The 21,476-nt window shown below is 39.3% G+C and overlaps 1 protein-coding gene across 1 annotated transcript in view; it reads left to right on the top strand.

Annotated features, from left to right (window-relative positions):
• SHANK2 (SH3 and multiple ankyrin repeat domains 2) overlaps nucleotides 1-21,137 on the top strand; it is a 338,597-nt gene extending 317,460 nt beyond the window's left edge. Inside the window, exons 20-23 of the mRNA XM_074841993.1 lie at nucleotides 800-930; nucleotides 2,249-2,360; nucleotides 3,474-5,883; nucleotides 16,933-21,137. Of these exons, the coding sequence (XP_074698094.1) occupies nucleotides 800-930; nucleotides 2,249-2,360; nucleotides 3,474-5,883; nucleotides 16,933-17,506 (3,227 nt within the window). The 3' untranslated portion in view covers nucleotides 17,507-21,137. The remainder of the gene's footprint in view (nucleotides 1-799; nucleotides 931-2,248; nucleotides 2,361-3,473; nucleotides 5,884-16,932) is intronic.
• The last annotated feature ends 339 nt before the right edge of the window (nucleotides 21,138-21,476 follow it).

The following is a 21,476-nucleotide window of genomic DNA, read 5'->3' as shown; positions in this document are numbered from 1 at the left end:
TGAGGGAGTAACGTTATGTGTTGAATGCTGATGAACCTTGTTTGTGAGCAAAGTTGGAGACGGGGCTAAAACTAACACTAAGCTTCGGAAGATCTTGATTAAAGTTTTCCCTACATTTTATTATCACATCATATGGTAGATCAGAATCCCAAATCCAAATGTTGAAGTTCTCATTCCGATTTGGACGTTGCCTATTTGGTCCGTTTCTGACCAGAACTAAATACATTCCCAGACTGTCCAGTTATTAAAATATAAAACACATATAAAAGTTTCATTTAAACAAATGATGCAGTTACTAATGCTAATCTAATAATCCAAGAGTGTGAATAAATTCGGATGTGATTACGTAAGGAGAATAGGCATAAAAGAGCACTTCTGGAGTACTTGTTATTGTCCAAAATATCACTAAAATTCTGATGACTAAGTACAGTCTGCTTATCTCTATTTAAAACAGTGCTGTACAGATTCATTATTTCTAAAGGTCTTCTTTCCATTTCTATATAGATATTCTCCCTTCACATTTTGAAGGTTTGAAGAAGAGGATTGTTTTTCGAGTCACACTAAGTAAACATTAAATGCATGCAGGCTTAAAACTAAAGCATGCATGTTATGTAGCAGCAATAAAAAGTGCTCGGCTTGCACGAATTATGATGCTCAAGCGTTGCCTTGTTAAAATGCCAAAAAAACTTTTTCTTTGCATTTTTTTGAAAAGTAAATCTCTTCCTTTGACCTTGCAATACTTACATTTTCAGTTTTTGGACAAATGATATTTATTTTACTGAATACTTTTATATTACAGATAAGGTGGATGAAATAGTACCAGTTTCCAAGCCATCAAGAATTGCAGACAATGCAACTGTGGACTCCAGAGTGGCAACTATTAAACAGCGGCCTTCTAGTAGATGTTTTCCCTCAGCTACAGATATGAATGTGAGTGGTAGCTATGAAGTACTGCTTTCATTTCGGAAACTGATTGGAGGGGGTCTTTTGGCAGTGTGCAAGGCATACAACAGAAATAAATTTACAAACATTGATTTATATACTCATTTTACTTTTATTATCTTGTAACTTTAAGGCACGGTCTACTCTGCATTTCTAATAATAGTTTTTTAACAGAAGAGTCTACGTATCCCTATAAAACTTTTCTGATTGTATCCTTATATTTATTCTGAGGCCATCACATCAACAACATTGCTACCTCAGTGTTACTCAAACAGATGTGAACTTGTTCTGCCTGTAATCTGAGCTGGTGAGATTCCAGTAAATTCTGAACTTGAAGGTGTCAGTACAACACTAAACCCAAGCTAAAAAACTTTGTTGAAAGTCAAGGTATGCTATTTCAGTTCCAGCATCAGAGTTTGTGCAGCCACACAATCTCCACTAATGTGAAGGTTTCCTCTACTGCAGGTTTTTATTATTCCTCATGGCACGTATAATATCTTGATTAAATAATACATGATGATTTGTAAGGGAAGAATTGACATTAATGCTATAGCACGTATTAAAAATTTAAATTCCAGACCTCTGAAAATGGATTACTCAATTGCAGAATTTGCTCGTACAGAACTTTGCATGTGAAAAAATAATTGGTTTTATTACATTTTAGATGTATTTTTCCATTACGACCCCTCCGAAAGAGCATGAGTCCTGATACAACAAGCACTTTGCTGTTCTCATCAGCTTGGGATGGAAAGAAATTAAGGCTGTTCTAAGAGGCAGAAAACAACTAGTTTTGTGATGACCTCTAAGAAGGAGGGACAGTTGAGTGCATTGGGATTCAGGTGGTGTTCCTCAGTTCCTCGCTGACTACCAGTGTAACCTTGCACAAGACACCTTGAGTCTGTGCAAGAGCGGGTCTGTTCTTCAGAAGTGAGGAGGGCCTACAGCTTGGAGCAGAGCAAATGTTAATAGCTATGCGGTGTGTGGCTAGGCTTTTGGAAGTGAATAAACAAAGTGCAATTGCTCACGCTTCGCTTTTCTTACAGCACACAAAATGTGCTGGAAACTTGTAGATAATTTCAACTAATGCCACTTACAGCTGTTGTCATTTTAATAACATGTAAATAAAGCCCAGCCTTCCCTTTCTCTTCACCTCCTCCCCAAAATAATACCAAATTTGTTATTTTCCATAAGAATTCTAAGTAAAGGGGATAGTGACTTAGCAGATATGACAGAAGAGTTATTTACATGTGAGAGAAAGACTTGCATGCTTTAATGCTTGTGGGGTTTTTTGTTTGCTTTTTTGTAGTCCATGTATGAGAGACAGGGTATTGCTGTGATGACGCCCACTGTACCAGGGAGTCCTCAAGGTCCTTTTCTGGGTATACCTCGGGGTACAATGAGAAGACAAAAATCTATAGGTAAAATGCTTCTCATGTATAGTTTGCTTGTGCATTAATCACATACTTTTAGTAACTTTGCTTCTTTCTTAAAGCGTATTTCTCCAACATCTTTACCTCAGTGAATGACTGTTTAATTTTTATACAAAGTTCATGAGAAAATAAGTTTGTGTGTAAGATGATATAATTTCCACATTCTGCTTTGATGGCTGTAGGCAAGTATTATGGAATTATAATTTAATTCCTTTCTTTAGAATGTTCCCTCTAACAAGGAGAGGCAGGGAGAAGGAAAAAAAAAAAGACCAGTACAAGCCCTTTGCAATGTATTACCTAGGGCAAAATGTTATTTCTTTTGTCTTTGTTATTGAGGCAAAAGCATTGTAATGCTGTGTAGTTTACAAAGGAATCCCTATTGATCAGATGGACTAAAATTCACCTCTTCTTCATTCCAGATGATAACAATAGATGATTTTACAAAAGAGAAAAAAAGAACAGACCAAATTTGGGCTCGCTTTGTTATTGGTAGTAATCTTAGTAGTGATATTTATCAATTTAGAAACACATTATGCTGATGTAAAATTAGCATCTAAATATCACCCAGTTTATTTATGTTAAAAGCCGTATTTGTAATAATATAATGTCATCTTTTGAAATGAAACATTATTATTTTTTCCCCAATAGAATCTTTGCAGTCCCTTTGCTAAGTTTCAAATGCATCTTAAAAATTCATTAGGTTTCTAAGTTGCATTATTATATGCATTTATAGAGTGCTAGAGCAAGGCATAAGCTACTCTTCTGCACAGAATGTCTTCCCTGTTCAATAATTTTCAAAGAAAATGTGCTTCTCTACAGCTACCTCGATGATACATAAAACGAAAACATTTGCCTACACATCAGTGATCAGTTTAATTAAAATTCCGTAGCATCCTTTTTAATTCTGGCATCTGGGTCCCTGGAAGTTCAACAAGAAAGAATGCTTATGGTAGGAATCAACAAAAAGATCTCTTTCATAATGTTGCATATGCCTCATGTCATGTGAAATACACCCCGGCATTTTAGGTCGGATACAGAAATAATACAGTATGAGGGGTCCCGGTGGAAGACAGTGTTTTAAATATACTTTCTGATTTTTAGGAATAACAGAGGAAGAACGGCAGTTTTTGGCTCCTCCTATGCTGAAGTTTACCAGAAGTCTTTCAATGCCTGACACCTCTGAAGATATCCCACCACCACCACAGTCCTTACCTCCTTCACCACCACCACCTTCTCCCTCTCTGTACAACTCTCCCAAATCCCCGACATCAAGGAGCTATGGAACTATTAAACCTCCATTTAATCAGAATTCAGGTTCAAAAATTTCTTTGGTTAGGCCTGAGAATGTGGGAACAATGATAAGGGACAAAGGGATCTATTACAGACGAGAACTGGACCGATACTCTCTGGACTCTGAAGACCTGTACAGTCGTGCCGCATCTCAGGCAAATTTCAGGAACAAGAGGGGTCAGATGCCAGAAAACCCATATTCTGAGGTTGGGAAGATTGCAAGCAAAGCAGTTTACGTGCCGGCCAAACCAGCGAGGAGGAAGGGGATGCTAGTGAAACAATCCAATGTTGAAGACAGTCCGGAAAAGACCTGCTCTATTCCAATCCCGACAATTATTGTGAAAGAGCCATCCACCAGCAGCAGTGGGAAAAGCAGCCAAGGGAGCAGCATGGAAATCGATCCTCAGTCTTCAGAGCAACCTGGGCAACTCCGACCCGACGATAGCTTAGGTGTCAGCAGCCCATTTGCAGCAGCCATTGCTGGAGCAGTGAGGGACAGGGAAAAGAGGCTAGAAGCAAGGCGTAATTCTCCAGCCTTCCTTTCCACAGACCTAGGAGATGAGGATGTTGGACTAACACCACCAACACCACGTATGAGGCAATCTAAATTCACCGATGAAGCAATGTTTAGTAGTGAAGATGGTTTTAGACAGCTTATGTCACCATCTCCGATTCCCGCACCTAGAGAGCCTGAAAATCTTTTTAATAGCAGTGAACCCAGCAATCAAAGTGATTCAAGGACATTAAATGCTTCGTCCAAAACGAAAGGTACTGAAAACAGTACAGTGGCAGCTAAGTCCACGAATGCCTCCAGCTCAGATAATTACGTTCACCCGGTCACAGGAAAGCTGTTAGATCCAAACTCACCACTAGCCCTCGCTCTCTCTGCCAGGGACAGAGCCATGAAAGAACAAACACAGCAGATTCCAGGCAAAGGAGACACTGTTAAAGCTGACCTTAATAAACCACTTTACATCGATACAAAGCTGAGACCCAATATCGAAACGACTTTTCCTGTTACTGCTACTGTCACTAGGCAAAGTACTCGTGGCCCATTGAGACGGCAGGAGACCGAGAACAAGTATGAAACAGATGCAGGGAAAGAAAAGAAAGCTGAGGAGAAGAAAAACATGTTGATAAACATTGTGGATACTTCACAGCAAAAGTCAGCTGGCTTGTTAATGGTTCATACCGTGGACACAGCAAAGTCAGATGATACGCCTGAAGATGAAGAGGAAAAGATAGCTGAAATGGAACCGAGCCCTGAAAACTCCCCACCAGAGAGGCCAGAGGGGAGCGAGGAAGCAGAAAGTGAGCTGAACGTACCTGCTGCACCTGAGCCACCGGCATCTCCCTGCAAAACCATCGTAGCAGCGAGCTCTGTCGACGACCCTGTCATCTTGCCATTCCGCATCCCTCCTCCTCCCTTAGCATCAGTTGATATTGATGAAGAGTTTATTTTTACTGAGCCACTACCACCCCCCTTAGAGTTCGCCAACAGCTTTGATATCCCTGACGACCGTGCAGCTCCTGGTTCGGCTCTAACGGACTTGGCTAAGCAAAGAAAAAATGGCACGCCTTCACCCGCGCCATTTGCCCCCAGCCAGTCAACAAATTCCTTAGACAGTAAAAAGCAAGTGGGTCTTTCAAACTGTTTGCCTGCCTCCTTTCTGCCACCCCCTGACAGCTTTGATAACGTCACTGACTCTGGGATTGAGGAGGTAGACAGTCGAAGTAGTAGTGACCATCACTTAGAGACAACCAGCACTATCTCAACAGTGTCCAGCATCTCTACCTTATCCTCGGAAGGGGGTGAGAACGTGGATACTTGTACAGTCTATGCAGATGGGCAAACATTTCTGGTGGACAAACCCCCAGTACCTCCTAAGCCAAAAATGAAGCCCATAATCAACAAAAGCAATGCACTTTACAAGGACGCGCTAATTGAAGAAACTGTAGACAGCTTTGTTATTCCTCCTCCCGCTCCGCCCCCACCTCCGATCAGTGCACAGCCCAATATGGCTAAAGTTGTTCCCCAAAGGACATCTAAGCTATGGGGTGATGTGACGGAGGTGAAAAGCCCAATTCTCTCAGGCCCAAAGGCTAATGTTATTAGTGAATTGAACTCAATACTCCAGCAAATGAACAGAGAGAAATCCTCAAAGCCAGGGGAAGGATTGGAGTCACCTACTGGAACAAAAACTGCAAGTCTCAGTACAAGGTAAATGTAATTAACCAAATAATTTTCTAATAAAGGCTTGATTTTTTCCATCCCTTCACTAGCTTCCCCTCTAAATCACATAGATTAAAGAAGAATATACTGTCTATTGTACATGTTTGCTTAATGAATGCATTGCCTATGACAAACAGTTTTACAGAGGGGAAGAATTTCCTACATCGTCAACATTTGTGTAGTCTACACCATAGGACAGGAGCTTTCTCAGTCCTCTCCAAATTCAAAGACAGTTTCCACAAACCTTTCAGTTCTTTTGATGTGAGTTACTTAGATTTATTTTTAAGTAGTACTTTTCTCTTTAAAAAACTTTTCTTTTAAAGTGGGGTGATAATTTAATTATTTTACAGTCACATAATTTATTTTGGCTTCAAACAGGTAAAAAAAGTGGTTTTGTGTAGACTTACTTCACATTCACTGTGTGATGTCATTTGATTCATGCTGATGCCTCTCATAATTCACTTTATCATGAAGTATAAAGCTGTCTTAGAAAATCACTCATTGAAATCACTTTGCACTATGCATGTTATTACTAAAAAGTTAATTTAGCATCCCTACCACTTAGTATTATGGGTTTTAAGTTCTTTCTGTTGCGCACGCTTGTTAGTGAATAGTCTCTGATGTTTAACAGGTTCAAGGAGGTGGCTTATTTCTCCCAACAGCAGCATCCCTCGTAGCGCAGTGTTACACATTTGCACATAAGTGGTTTCTGAAAGGTACTTAGTGATAAGTAACTTACAGTAGTCAGACACCATTGGGTAAATGTGTAAGTAATTGTGTAGTCACATTTGTGTGGAATATGGATATAGTACCATGAAATCCACGGTTATGAAAAAAAAAAAGGTAATTTTGTTAGTTTTATTGAGAGACTGAGGTATTTCTTTTTGTGGTGTGGAATGGTTTGGTCTTACATACAGCAGTTAAATGTACCTTTTACTGAAGTATTGCGTATTGTTTGGCCCCAACTGCTCCATAGAAATGCATTGTTTGCAGAAATCAGTGCTGAGTTTGCTTTAAAAAAAAGATACCATCTAAGTAAATTTCATTAGAATTATTCTGCTGGATAATAAATAACTTGGCCTTTGAAAAGCTCTTTGAAAAGTTCTTTGCATGTATGAAGATAATTTGGTTTTAGGGGAAGGGTGGCCCTGTTAATTGCGAATGAGTGCTCATTCAGAAAACAGTGTGATCAAAAGCCTCAGCATCAGGCAATTATATTATTTCCTGCAAGATGGAAGTCATCAAACTGGTGACAGGGAGGTACGGAGGTTATACAATTTTTAGAATGAAGAGATGGAAGAAAAAGACTGAAATTCAGGAGTTTCTGTCAGCGGCACTTGACTAAATGGCGTAGAAATTGAGTTGTCTGTATGGAAAAGCCTTAATACATAAAAAAAGAAACAGTGAAAACTAAAAAAAGAAACAGTGAAAACTGTACAAGAAAAACAATATATACTGGCTGCCTGATGATAGTCTTTAAACAAAGTTAGCACAGCAGCTGAACACTATACATTTGAGAATACCTCAGGCAAGCATAAGATCAATACTTGTGCACTAAGCTTGACTTTACATAGGCCTTGTCTTGCAGATGACTCTGACAGTTTCATTTCATATTGTTTTTCTTATGTATTCAAGAATATTATTTTTGCTAGACCTTGATTATCTTGCTTGTTAAGCCATGTGAACATGTTGCCTTTACCTTCATATGTACAATATTATTTATCATCTTTTATATTTAAACTGATAGTTATTTCCAGGTTACAGTAGATATGTTTAGCATCCCTATTTTATTAGAAAGTAGCTGAGGCTAGCAACTACAATGTACTGTAAATATGTCAAAGTCTTATCATTGCTGAGAGGAAAATGGAAAGTAGAAGCAAATAGAGATACATTTTTTGTGTGAAAAGACATTTAAACAGGTATGAAGGTTGGAAGAAAATTGAAAAACTACTATACCACTTCACTGGAGAAAAGCAAACTATCATGTAAGCAAGAGTAGTCCCATATATGTTACATTGTAGAGAAAGATCTGACTTGGACAGTGTTAGAAAGTTATGTTGCTTTTCTGTCCTTCATTTTTTTGATTCTTATAACTCAGCTTTGGCAAATTACATAGTCTTCATTATGGAATACAGAGACTCAATTTGGACACAAAACCACAATAAGAATTATTTCAATGTGGCTGAAATCCTACTTCTTTCCTGAAAAGTAAACCCAAACAAGTGTCTTTGCAAACTAGAGAGAGGATCTTGGGATATAGCAATGCCAAAAGACCTACAAGGTAATAAATAAGAAAAGTTGACGGTGGCATAGAGCAGCAAAACTCTTGGCTGCTGTTTGACTGTGGAAGAAAATGACACCTCCACAGAATTCCCGGTGGGAACGGAAGGTAAGAGGGCTGTATTTTGTTTCCTTCTGTTTTCAAAACTGGTGTGATTACATTATTTTTTAATTGAGATAAAGACACTAAAATGATCAGAAAAGGTTACTCAGGATTTCTTTCTTAAGCTAAGTAATAAATCAGTGACAGCAGAAGAGAGCCAATCATCTAGAGATATTAAAAGTATGCTTTAAAAGGTGCTGCAGGCAATTCCTTTTCCTCTTAACAAGAATGAGGTAGAGAGATGTAAGTGGAGAAGTTCACTTGTAGATTCAGAACTGCTACTTGTAAAGCAGCAGTGGTTTGTTGGGTGGTGTCCGTCTGTCTGTGCCTGTGCCCAGTTCCCGACTGCCCCTGGAGCAAGGCTGACACCTTTTCCTCTTTCTGAGCTTACCCAGCTCCACGTGCCAGGCGCAGATGAGTGGGGATTGATTTCTGAGCTTGATAAAGAGTGTGAAAGAGGGAGCAAGAGGCTAATAGCAAAATTTATCACAGTGGAGAAAATGCTCCGATTTCTTTTTGTTGTGCTATGTATGTTTATACTCTGAACTGTCTGCATTAAATTTCAGTTCTGTTCTCAAAGGTGCCTGCATAAAAGCAATGGATGCATGGTAAATGCTTCCCAGACAAAGGCATTTTTATTACTGCTTTTACTGCCTGATCTTTTAAAAAGCTAAATAAATGACAGCCTTTGTAGCCCAATTGCACAACTGACACAATTTTTTACAATGCTGTCAAATATTATGACCAAGGAGTACCATCTTGCCAAAATTCCAAGTATTAAAGCTAATATTTAAATTTTAAAGCTAAAATTATTGATTTTTCTTGATTTTTTTCTGATACTATAAAGCCTAGGACAACCAACTGTAGCGCTTGTAGTCCTTTTCTGTGAGGTAGCATTAGAAAGGGAGCAAGGAATCTTAGCTCATGGAAAGCAGGGATTCTGCTACATTAAAGAACAACTCGTTAGCTCTGCTAAAGGAAAAGTGATAAAAAAGGAGTACGCCTGTTCATATCCTTCAGCCACAGAGACGTATTGGGAAGTGTTATAAATAGGAACATTGTTCACAGGCTCACTTGGGTTATGCTCACAGCACTAGCAGCCTGATGAAATTAAAAATATGTATTTGCTCATTGGGATACACATGAAGTTATAGCCCAAATAGCAATCCTGAATATCACTAGGAGTTACTTTTGCATAGCCAGTAGACATACAATTGTAGTTCACTCATGGCAATTGCCCCATTAGGATAGCATAGAGGTGAATTAAATTGTAGATAGTTGGGTAATGGCTTGCTACAGAAACCCATAAAAATATCTTCTTTATATGTTTTTGATAAATGAGGATTAGGAAGAGATTGTTCTACAGTACTGAGCAGCATTTCTCTCTCAATTATTACATTAGAAAATGACCCCAGACTTGCTTTTTTTCTCTGCACACTGGTTTAATATTAATATTACACAGTGTATTTATAGTTTTCCGTGATTCTTATGGAGACATCAAGCTACAAGATTTTTAAATAGAGCATGGAAGTGTTTGGCTGGAAACCATCTGCTTCTCGATGGCAGTGACCAACCGTGGGATAGGAAAAAGGAGACTGGTAGGGGAAGGAAAAAGAGGAAGAAGCGAAAGGATGTGGTTGCTCATTTTGTATTAATAAAAGCGTAATTAAAGGGTTTGATGAGAAGGTTCTGGAACAGAGCTCCAGATCCCACTCCCAGTTTTGGCCATCATTTATTTTAAGAGATTTTGGAGATCAGTCCTGGTGATAGAGATTTGTATCTGATCTATCCATTTAGTCAGGCCACAACATCCGACCATCACTTCCTCCACTTTTGCCCATCCTTCCTTACAGAAACGGTTGAGGGTGTTTGGATATGGGGCTCCATTTGACGAAGATAACCCAGAACTAAAGCCCCAGTGATGAGCTCTGGTTGCGATTCCCATTTCCGAATTTGGATATGCACAGGTACAGAGATGGGAAAACCCAGCCCGGGGGAGCCCCGCGGCTTGGCAGGTGATGCTCTGCTGTCAGCGAGCGGGGCGAGGAGGGCGGGACGTGTAACGGTAGTATCGACCATGAGGCTATAAATATAGCAGTGCTATAAATTCACTTGAGAGGCTACTGACTTTTCTATGGAGCTGATAAAAGAAATGGAGAGAAGACTAATGCAGGGGTTTTTATCAGGTTAAGGGAGGAGTGCTCGCTCTGTCTGTGAACCCAGCAGTCGCTTAGCAACATAATGATCAAGTGCAAGCCTGCGAGATCCACTGAATAATGTCAGCGTGATTAACGCAGAATAGACCCAGTGGCTGCGAAGGAGAAAAAACACAGCCCCCAGTGAAAACAGCATCCTTCCACCACGACTCCAGCGTACTAATAAGGAATAATGAACAGCAACTGCTGCTGCTCTCTACCATCACCATACCAAAATGATCGATAGCTTTGCCATAGGGAGAAACAGTTTCTGCTTCAAACGGTGCTTATGTTTCTCCAGCTGTGTTTGCACAGTGTCCCCATGGCCTCTGGGGCAGCTTGGGTGTCACTCCTGGTAGTGGGAAATGCTCATGAGAAGTGTGGGAGTTATGGAGGATGCTTAACCACGCAGGATCGAGTCCTATCTAGGAAGAATAACCTGTACTGTGTTGGCATAACAAGTTTTAAAAGTGAAACTGCCTGTGGCCAGGTTTTTTGTCCATCTCTGATTCTTTTTTTTTTTTTTTAATGACTATTTAGTAAAGTCCTATTTTTCCACAAACAGGTAAGGCAGAACTGAACTTAGTAGCAAGTCCTGCATTTGGTTTATTGTAAAGGATGTCTGGATTTCGTAGATGATGAAATATGTATCTTGTAATATGTATTCTCAAGCCTTGATTTTTTCAGTTTACTGCTGTCCCATTAGATTCATTTCATTTCATTAACCGTTTGTCAGCCAATTTCACAGGATTGCTTGCTTTGTCAGTAATTTTTGCAGTGTTTCAGTCATTCCATTTTGTCATTTTTATTTGCTGTCATGACTGCTGTTGTCAGAAGAGGGTCATGCTGAAGTGCCATGAAGTAAGTGACGACCATAAAGCATAGAGTATTCTATGTTGTACATTCTGCTTCTTTTTAATGCTCACTCATTGTTATTGCATTTTAGTGATTTTTGGTGTTGACCTTGTTACAAAGTGCAATGTGGATTAGATCATCCTAATCCAGAAATGGTAGCCATTCTAAAACCAGAAATAGGATGACATCTCAAGCTGAAATAAAAGCCACTTTTGTCAGAGAAGTATTCAGCAAATGTTTTGATAACATGAGCACATAAGGCCAGATTCCTGAACTTATGTCTGAGCTCCTAAATAAGGGCATGATTTTTCAAGTAGGCCCAAATTCTGCTGGATTTTTGGAGGTGGAGGGGTGGAGAGGGGTGATTAGTGCAGTTTTACATACTGGTGTGAGGTTAAAAGTAAAGACAAATTAAACTAGCCCTCGAAATAATCAAGACCTGTTGCGGAGGTCACTGTGGAGTCTCTTGTCCTTGGAAGCTGTGGGATTTCCCCCTTTCTCCTTCCAGCGTCCCTTGACCTTTTTCCCTGCAGCTCTCCAGGGAGAGAGGGCTGAGGCCATCTCCTGGTCCTCTGGCCCTCATCAGCACCATTCCCTTACCGCCAGTTTCCAGACATTTGTGCCATTTGCATGGAAACTGTCGCTCTTGAACAGACTCCCACAGACCTTAATGATTATTCGTCACTCCAACTGAACAGTGTTACTTGCAACAGACACTAACCACTTCTCAATTCTTCTGACTAAAATACCGCTATTATAAGAAGCTCTGTATCCTGCCAGTCATCACGTCAGCCCTTGTTCTTAATCTTCCCCCAAAACAGACAATTATTGTCTTACTTTCCTACCATACAATTTTCCTTTGACAATCCAAAAATAAAGTAAAAATATTATAAGAGTTGAAGGCAAAGTTTTGGGTTTGTGTGTTCTCAGAAATCTGTAAAAAGTTAATTTCTTGCAGTACCTCTGTGTAGGGACTCATTTCCCTCATTGGTTCTCTTGGTTGTCGAGATTTTTTTCTCTGTTACAATGGAAGAGCTTTGTCAGAAACAGCAAGTCTTTTGGTGAGTTACAGGATAAAACAGCTCCCTGTGAGAGCATGTTTGTTGTTTTTGGTTTTTTACATGGGAGACTCCTAGGAGCTGTTGCAGCATGCCATCTTTCATTGATTTGCTTCTGATATTAAGTTAACAGTAAATTTGAATCCTGCAAATCTAATTTAAAATTTAAAGAATTTCTTGCCTACAAGCTGTGTTGATGGCTTTTATAGTTGGAGGCCACATCATTGTGACATAGAAATTATATATTGTAATTTTAATATGAGGCAACATAATGGGTGTTGCAATCAGTGCAGTCTTACAGCAACAAATGTTTATAAATTACTACCATATGCTGATTCTAATAGAGCAAATTTTATTTAAAATAATTATCAGACTTTTCACCTTTTTAAAATGAAATTTGAGTTTAGGCAGGTTTAATATGGATTTAATATGTTTAGTATAACTGATGATTAAATAAGGCATAAGAAATTGCTCTTATTAAAAATCTGGAAGACCCACAACACGACAAAAACATGCCTGCTCTCCAGCTGGAATGCGCTTGCTCCTTATTGACCAAGATACCAATCAACCGTGAAATGCAAGACAGCTGATGGTTTCAAGGCTGTGTCTGCATCACAGATTGTATTGGAGATGTCATAAATTATAATTTAGGATGCATAGGAGTTACAAAAACATGCGTGTTTTTTTTCCTTGGATTACAATTACAGTACAGCAGTCTCTATAACATGCTGGAGTTGATATGGCAGGTGAAAGAAGGGAAGAAGAGAGGGGGAAAATGAATCTTGGAATTAAAAACTTCAAACTGAAAGCCTGGAAATGCAACTCTGGGCTTCAGCGGACTTGCACAACCTTCACGAGGGCTGTGTCTGTGCTGTAGAAGGCTGTGGAGCTGATAGCCGAGCTGGCTGAAGCAGAGCAGCTGGAAATGAGCACAAACTCAGTCTTGGAGGTTGCCGAATAATTTTGGAGGCAGCAGTGACCTCAAGTTGCTGTGGTTAAAACTCGTCCTAAACAGGAACACCATTGCAGCAGTGGGGACACGTACTGACTCACAGACTTGTCTGTGTTCCCAAGTGTGCAGTAGCACTAATAGCTTTCCTGGAGAAGGTGTGTTGCTGTAGGATTAAGTCTGTTAATGTTAACAAAGTGCTCTGAGCTTTCTGGTAAAAGGGTTAATATTTATAATAGCTTGAGTACTGAGCTGGTATTGAAACCTCATTAATCAGCTAAAACAAAAAAATTTCTTATCGTTGTTCCAGAGATGTATTTTAATAGTCAGTAGTCCTGAACCTTGTGGCTTGAAAAAAGCAAGATGCCCACAGATCTTTTAATATTGCTTGTAGCTATGCGAAGTGCTTACTTTGATCCAGGCTGACAGAAAGCACAATAGAGTGTTGCCTGTATTGCTTTGCTCACCCAGTATTACTGCCTGTGGATCTGAGAAGGTTAGGTAACACTAGTCTAAGGAATACTTAAAATAAGAGCACACAGTTTTCTTTTAGGGGTTTTGTTTTAGTTGCTTAATATACTTTCTTTAAAGGAACAGTGACAATGACTTCCTGAAGAAGGATGGACAGGGAGTCTATGAAAGGAACAATACAGAGAAGCAGCAGCAAAAGTGGGTTACAGGGCACAAGGCGTACACTGAGCCTGGAGTTGTCAGTCAAGTAACAGAAATGATCTTTCAGCATCTAGCATAATAGGAGATAGATTTTCATCATCCATTTGATATTGGCACAATGGGTGTGAATACAAAACCATAATTTCTAGTATTTGCAAGACAGGAAAGTTAAGCAAAAGGGTGATTGCAGGTAGAGATAGGGACATATTTCCACATTTATACTAAACTCATCCTAGTCTTCTTGCAATCACAAGGACAGCAATATCCCAACCTTTTTCAAAGCCAGATTTCTGTTGATCTAAAATTATATCATGCCCTATTAAAGTGTGTGAGACTCCTAATGCTAAGTTAAAGTGGGTAGAAATAACTTGCTCCCCTTGGTTAGTAGAATTTAAGTTTCTTGCCATAGACTTTTTATTTGTAAGAATGCTTAGCTCCAGTCCTGGAAGACAGTGAGAGCCATTAAGCTTCAAAAAAATCACAGGAAATACTCAAAACCTTGCCAAGTGTTTCCTTTCTTTGTTAAATTGCAAAGACATAAGTGCTAAAAGTATTGTTCCTACTGTGTTTTAAGCAAAGTACCAATCTTTCAACTCTCAAAAAGATCCCCCTGTTCCCATTGAAATATATGGAACAATTTATGGGAAATCAGTGGGATTGCTCATGTGAATAACATGTACATTCTCCAAAAAGTTATTCTTAGTGCTTTTCTAATAACATGGTATTGGAGCTTTATTTGAGTGAGACTCACTGTGATACAAGCGTGCTCTGAATCTCGGTGTAGCAGTGCTGCAGGTTACCTGGTGTCTAGGTTTGTTAATTATGTGCCAAAGCCCCAGACTTGGGGTGGGACATGTGTAGCTAACATGGCTCACCACAGCCAGCAGCAAGCCACGGAAACACTGAAGAAGGTCTCCAGTTCAGTCCTACCAGGACAGCAGTAGGGTGCATATGAGAGAAAGGGATTAATAGCCGGCTATCATTGCCTCCATTAGCTGCCTACATTTCATTTGGGGAATGGATGAGTACTTCACTGGGGGAGCGGGTTAGGGTAGATGATGAGGAAGTGCTGGTACCACTCACTTTTTATTTAAAATTTTAACCACTCTTCTATTCAGGATGTGGGTGACCAAAGTCAGGTCACTCCCTTTCCACGGGTATTCACAATTACGTTGCCTGGGGAGCAGACCCAGTGAGACAGGACAACCCTGCACACTACATCCTCCTACCCAGCCATCACGGTACTCTGCAGGAGGAGCAAAGCCATCGTGATTACCTAGGGCAGAGGAGCACAAGAGGGCCTCCCACATATAAAGTGGATCTAGTGGTGAGGGACATACCTCAGAGAACAGATACGGGTCTTGACCCCTGCTGTGTGGATCATTTTTGGTACTTCATTTGGTGGCAATTAGCACAAAATCATTAAACAGTGACTTAGGAAGAGACCGCAGTTTCTGCCATAACAGCACTTTAAATGGGGGGCTCCAGAACCACACTCTTTCTTTGGCTCCATAAAATCTTTTAACCACGTCCTTTCTTTGGCTCCGTAAGATCTTTTCTGCACAGTGGTGAATCTGCACTATTAATGAAAGCATTTGTACCTGACATCATGCACCCAAGTCATCTCCAGTTCTGCCCAGGCATGACAGGTCAGGCCCGGGGGCAACCTGTCACTCAGATACAGAGGGCTTCAGTCAGGGTCTGGGCAAGAAACCCAACTACGGCATCCTCCAGATCATCCTCTGGAGTCCATGGCATCACTTCAAGGATAAATAAATCCTTCCTTTGGTCTGGCAGTGCCTGAAATTACTTGTCTGAAGGTTTTTCTACTTGGCAGGGTATTTTAAAAGTGAAAAACTCTGGAGCTTAAGGCACCCAGGGGTTCAGTGGAAGATCTTGAAGTGCACATGCTGACTGGTAGAGTTTTCTCATGAGAAGCCAGGGCTGTGGAGTTAAGCATTTCGATATGAACAGACCTGAACCTGGATCTTCTGCTTCTAAATTTGTTCTATAGCCACTAGACAAAAGCAGACTTGCCTGCTCCTTCACCCACCCTGTCAGCCTCAGCATCAGAGCTAGCCTCTCAGCAAGGTTCATGCCTGCTTCGTTTGTAATCGGAAACTTCCTTTAGGCAAGAGATAGGTGCCAGTGACTTGATTGCAACCACATCACCTCTGGGCATGCACAGTAACAAGAATCTTGTCTCCTTATTTGTAGTGAAACTGCCAAAGTATAATTTCTGTGTAGAAGGAAGTGGACACAGAAGTCCCTTTATGAATCTTAGAGGAACTGTTTCATTTTTAAAGCATGAAAAGGCCAGCTGAACAGAAAGGGAAATAAGAGGAGCTTGTGGAGCACATTCTGGGAACAAATGGGCATACAAACATACCCTAAAATACAAACCCACCATAAAATTCATTGAGTAGATGCTCAAAGATCAAAAATCCAATGCTTCTGATACTTTCCATAACTACTATTATTAGCTATGTTACCTAATAGTGTGTAAAACTGGTAGGTTAAAACTGAAACAAAGGATCCCACCCCTCTGTACAACAAAGGGAAGATCAACTCCTGATCGCATCTCATGGGGAACACAAAGTGCTTGCATGCTTATTCCATTTGGTGTTTCTCATTTAACCATGAGTTAATTTGGTGTAGCCTTAAAAAGGGAATAATGTGCTCTGGAAGGTGTTTTTTCTGAACTGCTCATAAGCAAAGGTTTTCTTTTTAACTATGGCTTACCATTGATGATTGTTTCATGGGAAAGATTTGATGATATCATCTTAGTACTTTTAACCTGATATTGCTCATTAAAAAATGAAAATATTCAAGCATTCCAAAACCGTATTTAGCTCTTGTTGATATGGCCAACCTTTCAGCTGGTGGCAGATATGTCTAACTTTCCCTGTCTGTTTACAATTTCAGGAGCACGGAAGTCATGAGTACTGTCTCAGGTACACGAAGTACAACAATCACTTTTACTGTCCGACCTGGAACCAGCCAGCCGATCACACTGCAGAGCAGGTCCCCAGACTATGACAGTAGGACCTCAGGAGCAAGACATGCTCCAAGCCCTGTGGTTTCACCAACAGAGATTAATAAAGACATCATGCCTGCTCCTCTGACTGCTTCTGCTTCAGCTTCATCTCCTTCTCCAACTTTGTCCGATGTATTTAGCCTACCCAGCCAGCCCCCTTCTGGGGACTTATTTGGCTTGACCACAGGGCGCAGCAGGTCTCCTTCTCCCTCAATATTACAACAGCCAATCTCAAATAAGCCTTTTACAACTAAGCCTGTCCACCTGTGGACTAAACCAGATGTGGCAGATTGGTTGGAAAGTCTAAACTTAGGTGAACATAAAGAAACATTTATGGACAATGAAATAGATGGCACTCATTTACCAAATCTACAAAAGGAAGATCTGATAGACCTTGGAGTGACTAGAGTTGGGCACAGAATGAACATAGAAAGAGCTTTGAAACAGCTGCTGGACAGATAAGAATAGCTATTTTGCCTCACAAACTTCTGTTGATAACTAGAGATGGGCTGGTACTGAAATACCCCAAATGCCTTGTCTGTCTGCGAGTGCCAGCAAAATTGGGGGGCGGGGAGGGGGAAAACAGTTTAATTCCTGGTACTCAGGTAATGCAGACTGTATGCTACATGCCCAAACATAAATCTAAATATGTTACACGAGTGGGGCCATTTTATTTCAAAGCTGTGGGGAGATTTGAGAGAGAGAGAGAGAAAATTGTTAACTTCAAAAATACTATCTCTTGATAATGCCCTTCTGCTGGAACCATTACATACCACTTTTCTTTCAATTTAAAATTGCAAGCATTTCATTTTTTTATTGAAAAGCACTATATTCTCTTCTTGACATTCAGTCTCCGAGCAGGCTTCCTTCCCCAGCCCTTAGTTCATTTTAAGAGGACAGATTGCTTCATTACCATTCAAACCCATTTTTATTAGAAGCAGAGGCACAATATTAAGATGACAGGTACAGGAGTTCATATTACTGTTTTTTACTAGTTTAGCGCTCTGATTTGTTGGCAGTGAAGCTGGTTGTTCTGCTGGAATTAGTTCAAAGGTAACCTTGCTCTGTTTTACCTGGTATTTCTTTATTTCTGCAGTTATACTTAGCACTCTTCCAAGGTGGCAGAACAAGTTCAATACATGCTCCATTGACTTGACCTGTAAGACGATGCAGACGTTGCATAAAAACTGAGGAGGAATGCACACTTAGAGGTACAACAAAATGAAGCTAGTTTGAACCTGAGACCCCCAGTTTTCAACCAGCTAAACTACTGCTGTCGCAATATGAACTCTACAAGCCAGTAAAAATTTGGGGTTATGTACAGGCGCATCTTTTGGACTTCACAGTCAGATACTCAAATGTGCTGAACCCTGAGAGATGCTGTTTAATTCAGTGAGTGGTAAGTGCTTAGCTATTTTGAACATCAGGCCAAGAAAGAATAAAAAGATAGATGAATGTTCCCATTGAAGTCAGTGGGAAGGTTGCCAGTATTTTAAGTGAGAGAGGGATTTCAGCCTGTTAGCAGAAATGGAAATGTTTCAGCTTGTTAAGAAATCAAAAAAGGTAAAAAAGGTAATGCCAAGATGGAAAGAGGTATATAGTGTCTCAGTAGGCATGTGTTCCAAGGGCCAGGAGAATTGGGTAGGTATCCAGTTTCTCGTTTTTATCACCGTTAACAGGCACTGGCTTCCTGACAAGGAGAGCAGACTGAGCACTTCAGGGGAGCTGGACGCTGCCCACCAGCCTCCAGTGATTTCTTTGTGCGGCCGTTAGTGCGGTCGCAGGAGAGGTGCGTGCACCCTGCTAGAAACCAGGCGGCTGTGCCCGGGGTGGGGGGGTGACAGAGCTCCAGACCTTTCCAGGAGACTTCAGTCAGCAGGGGAGAAACACACAGATTTGCTTAATCTGACTTTTTTTTTTTTTCTTTTTTTTTAAAGTTAACAAATCTCTCTCTGCATGTTTGAACTCCCCTTGTAATTAACACCTCTTAATATCTGTGAGTTTTGTAGGTCTTTATTAACATAATATTCAAGATGTTCAAGGTGGGTAAATTGTGTGTGGATGGCTAGACTGCCTACCTACCATTCTTTCAGGTTCTCTTACATTTTGCAAGGTACCTGAACTTTTTTCCTTGATATGGTCCTTGATATGGTCCAGCCTATCTCTAATTTTTTTATTGTGATTATTTTTGCTCACAAACAAGTGTCTAATTAGGTCTGCAACAGCCCTAGTATGAGTACATAAAGTTTAGCATTTTAAATATCTTTCTTTACTGCAAGTTTAAATAGTTGTACAGATAGTTTATAAGCACAATATTTTAAGAAAATAAGTGGCTGGTCTACTGGGCAGCCTTTGTGCCACTTCAGTGCTAGAAAGTTAAAAACAAAAAAAAAAAAAAACTTTTGTGGTTTACTACTATTTCTGTGGAATAATTATAAAGTCTTGACCTTTTTAAAATCAACCTCATTTGGATGCATCTGAACCAGCAGAGCTGTGTTATATTTTCTATCTTTGCTAGAACTTCTACAAAGGAGGATGAATATTTCTTCAAAAGTGGTTATAGTTACCAACGCATTGGATACTCATAAAAAGCAACTTATTTAGCCTCCTGCCCCCTTTACGGAACAACAAATCTTTTGACTTAACATCTGTTACTACGCTATATTTGTATTTGAAAGTTCCAAGTAACCTTGTAATAAAAATCAAGTACTAAGGCATTTTACTTTCAAGAGTACTGAATTTTTCCATAGGTGTTGTAGAAAATGGCAGTTTCATTCAGATAGTTGATACAGGCAACTTGAGGCCATCAAATACTTTAAGAAGTGTAAAAATGGTAATTTAGCCATCATTGTCTTCCATTTGGTGATATGACAGAATTCAGTAAATAAACCACTAATGCCATGCTCTTTTTTTTGTTTCTTTGGGTACAGTTGATATTACCTCTATAACATGTGCCAGAAAATACATTAGAAAATATGGTAGTAAAAGAAAATGTAGAAGTTGACTTTTAAGCTGCTTTTTAATCACAACCTTCTTGTTGAATTTACGTTGAACAAGTGCTGACATACACAGTAAATTACAGTTGACAGTAATCCCTTTCTTACACAGGTGTGTTTCTTGCTCGTGCATCTTTTCAGGTACTGAAAGACTAGGTACAATACAATTAGTAGAAAAGAGGTTTAACACATTAAAGAGCTAATGAAATAGTTTATTTTTTACATTGTGTCTTACAAAGTAAAGGTAAGGAGACCTGAGAGGACCTACTTTCACCAATAAAATACACCTCTGCCAAGATGAATTGGTCTCTAGCTCTGTGTGATGATTTTGCTACAGAAAGCAATAGTAACAGATACGACGTTGCCTCCGAGTATTTTCATCAATCTGGAAATGTTGGGGGGAGGAGAGAAGACCCATTTATTTCATGCTACTATGATAGTGAAAAACGAGTTGTTAGAGATCTATGAAATACGTTATGATATTCTGGGTTTTAGGATCAACTTTTGTTTATATACTGTAATTTAAATAAATTGCATTTACATGCCTAGTTTCTGTAATATTTGTGTATACAATACCAAAATCTTACAAGATGTAAATTGTGTATAACTGCACAGACTCCTTTCCCTAGGTGTCTGAGAACATTTTAAGTTTAATTCATATATTATAAAATGACTAGATGTGACTGTTGATTTACAGAATTTACATATCACAAAAGTTAATTATTTGTGGTACTTAAGTTAATAAAAATAGTGATTTTTTTTTTTCTCAGTTCTTAAAAAGCATTACCCAGTTGATCTGGCGATGATTATGTGTATGAGCCACAAATATTGATAATTTTTCCATTACATTTTTTCTTTTATTTTCTAGATATTAATATGTTTCTCGCTATAGTTTGTGTAACAACTTGTGTTCACGTTATCTATGTTGCTGTAATTTTTGTGCTTTAATTCCTCTTATTTCAACTGATTAAAAAAATCAAGCTCCTGTAACTTGCACTTTTCCCCAATCCTTAATACTCTTGTATGGCAACCAAAATTACTGTAAGAAATAAATATAATATTGCACTAAGGTTGTGGTTCTGATTGCAAACAGAGAACACTGTCTGAATTTTTATTAAAAAAGTTGCCAAAAAACTTGCAATCTGATGTTATTGAAGGTGCATAAAATGCTTTAACAAAATGTAGATAGAATTAAGGCAAAATAATTGATTTATTGTTGGGAAAACCATTTTCTTTTTATTTCTTCTTTTTGGTTAAAGCATTCTTTATGCCGAATGTTAGTTCATTTACTGAATTTCAGATTCATGTTTGAAATTTGAAAAGTGAAAATTTTCAGCAAGAGGTAGAAAAATACGTATCTATTTGCCTTAAGGTGGATTTCAAGTAATCATTGAATATTTTTTTTCTTGGCTGAGCGTGTGTGTGGGAATGCATGC

Source organism: Strix aluco, chromosome 16 (assembly GCF_031877795.1).
Source record: "Strix aluco isolate bStrAlu1 chromosome 16, bStrAlu1.hap1, whole genome shotgun sequence".
In the NCBI taxonomy this organism is placed as follows: Eukaryota; Metazoa; Chordata; class Aves; order Strigiformes; family Strigidae; genus Strix; species Strix aluco.
Note: the sequence above shows the minus strand (reverse complement) of the source record. Positions and strands in the feature narration are given on the sequence as shown.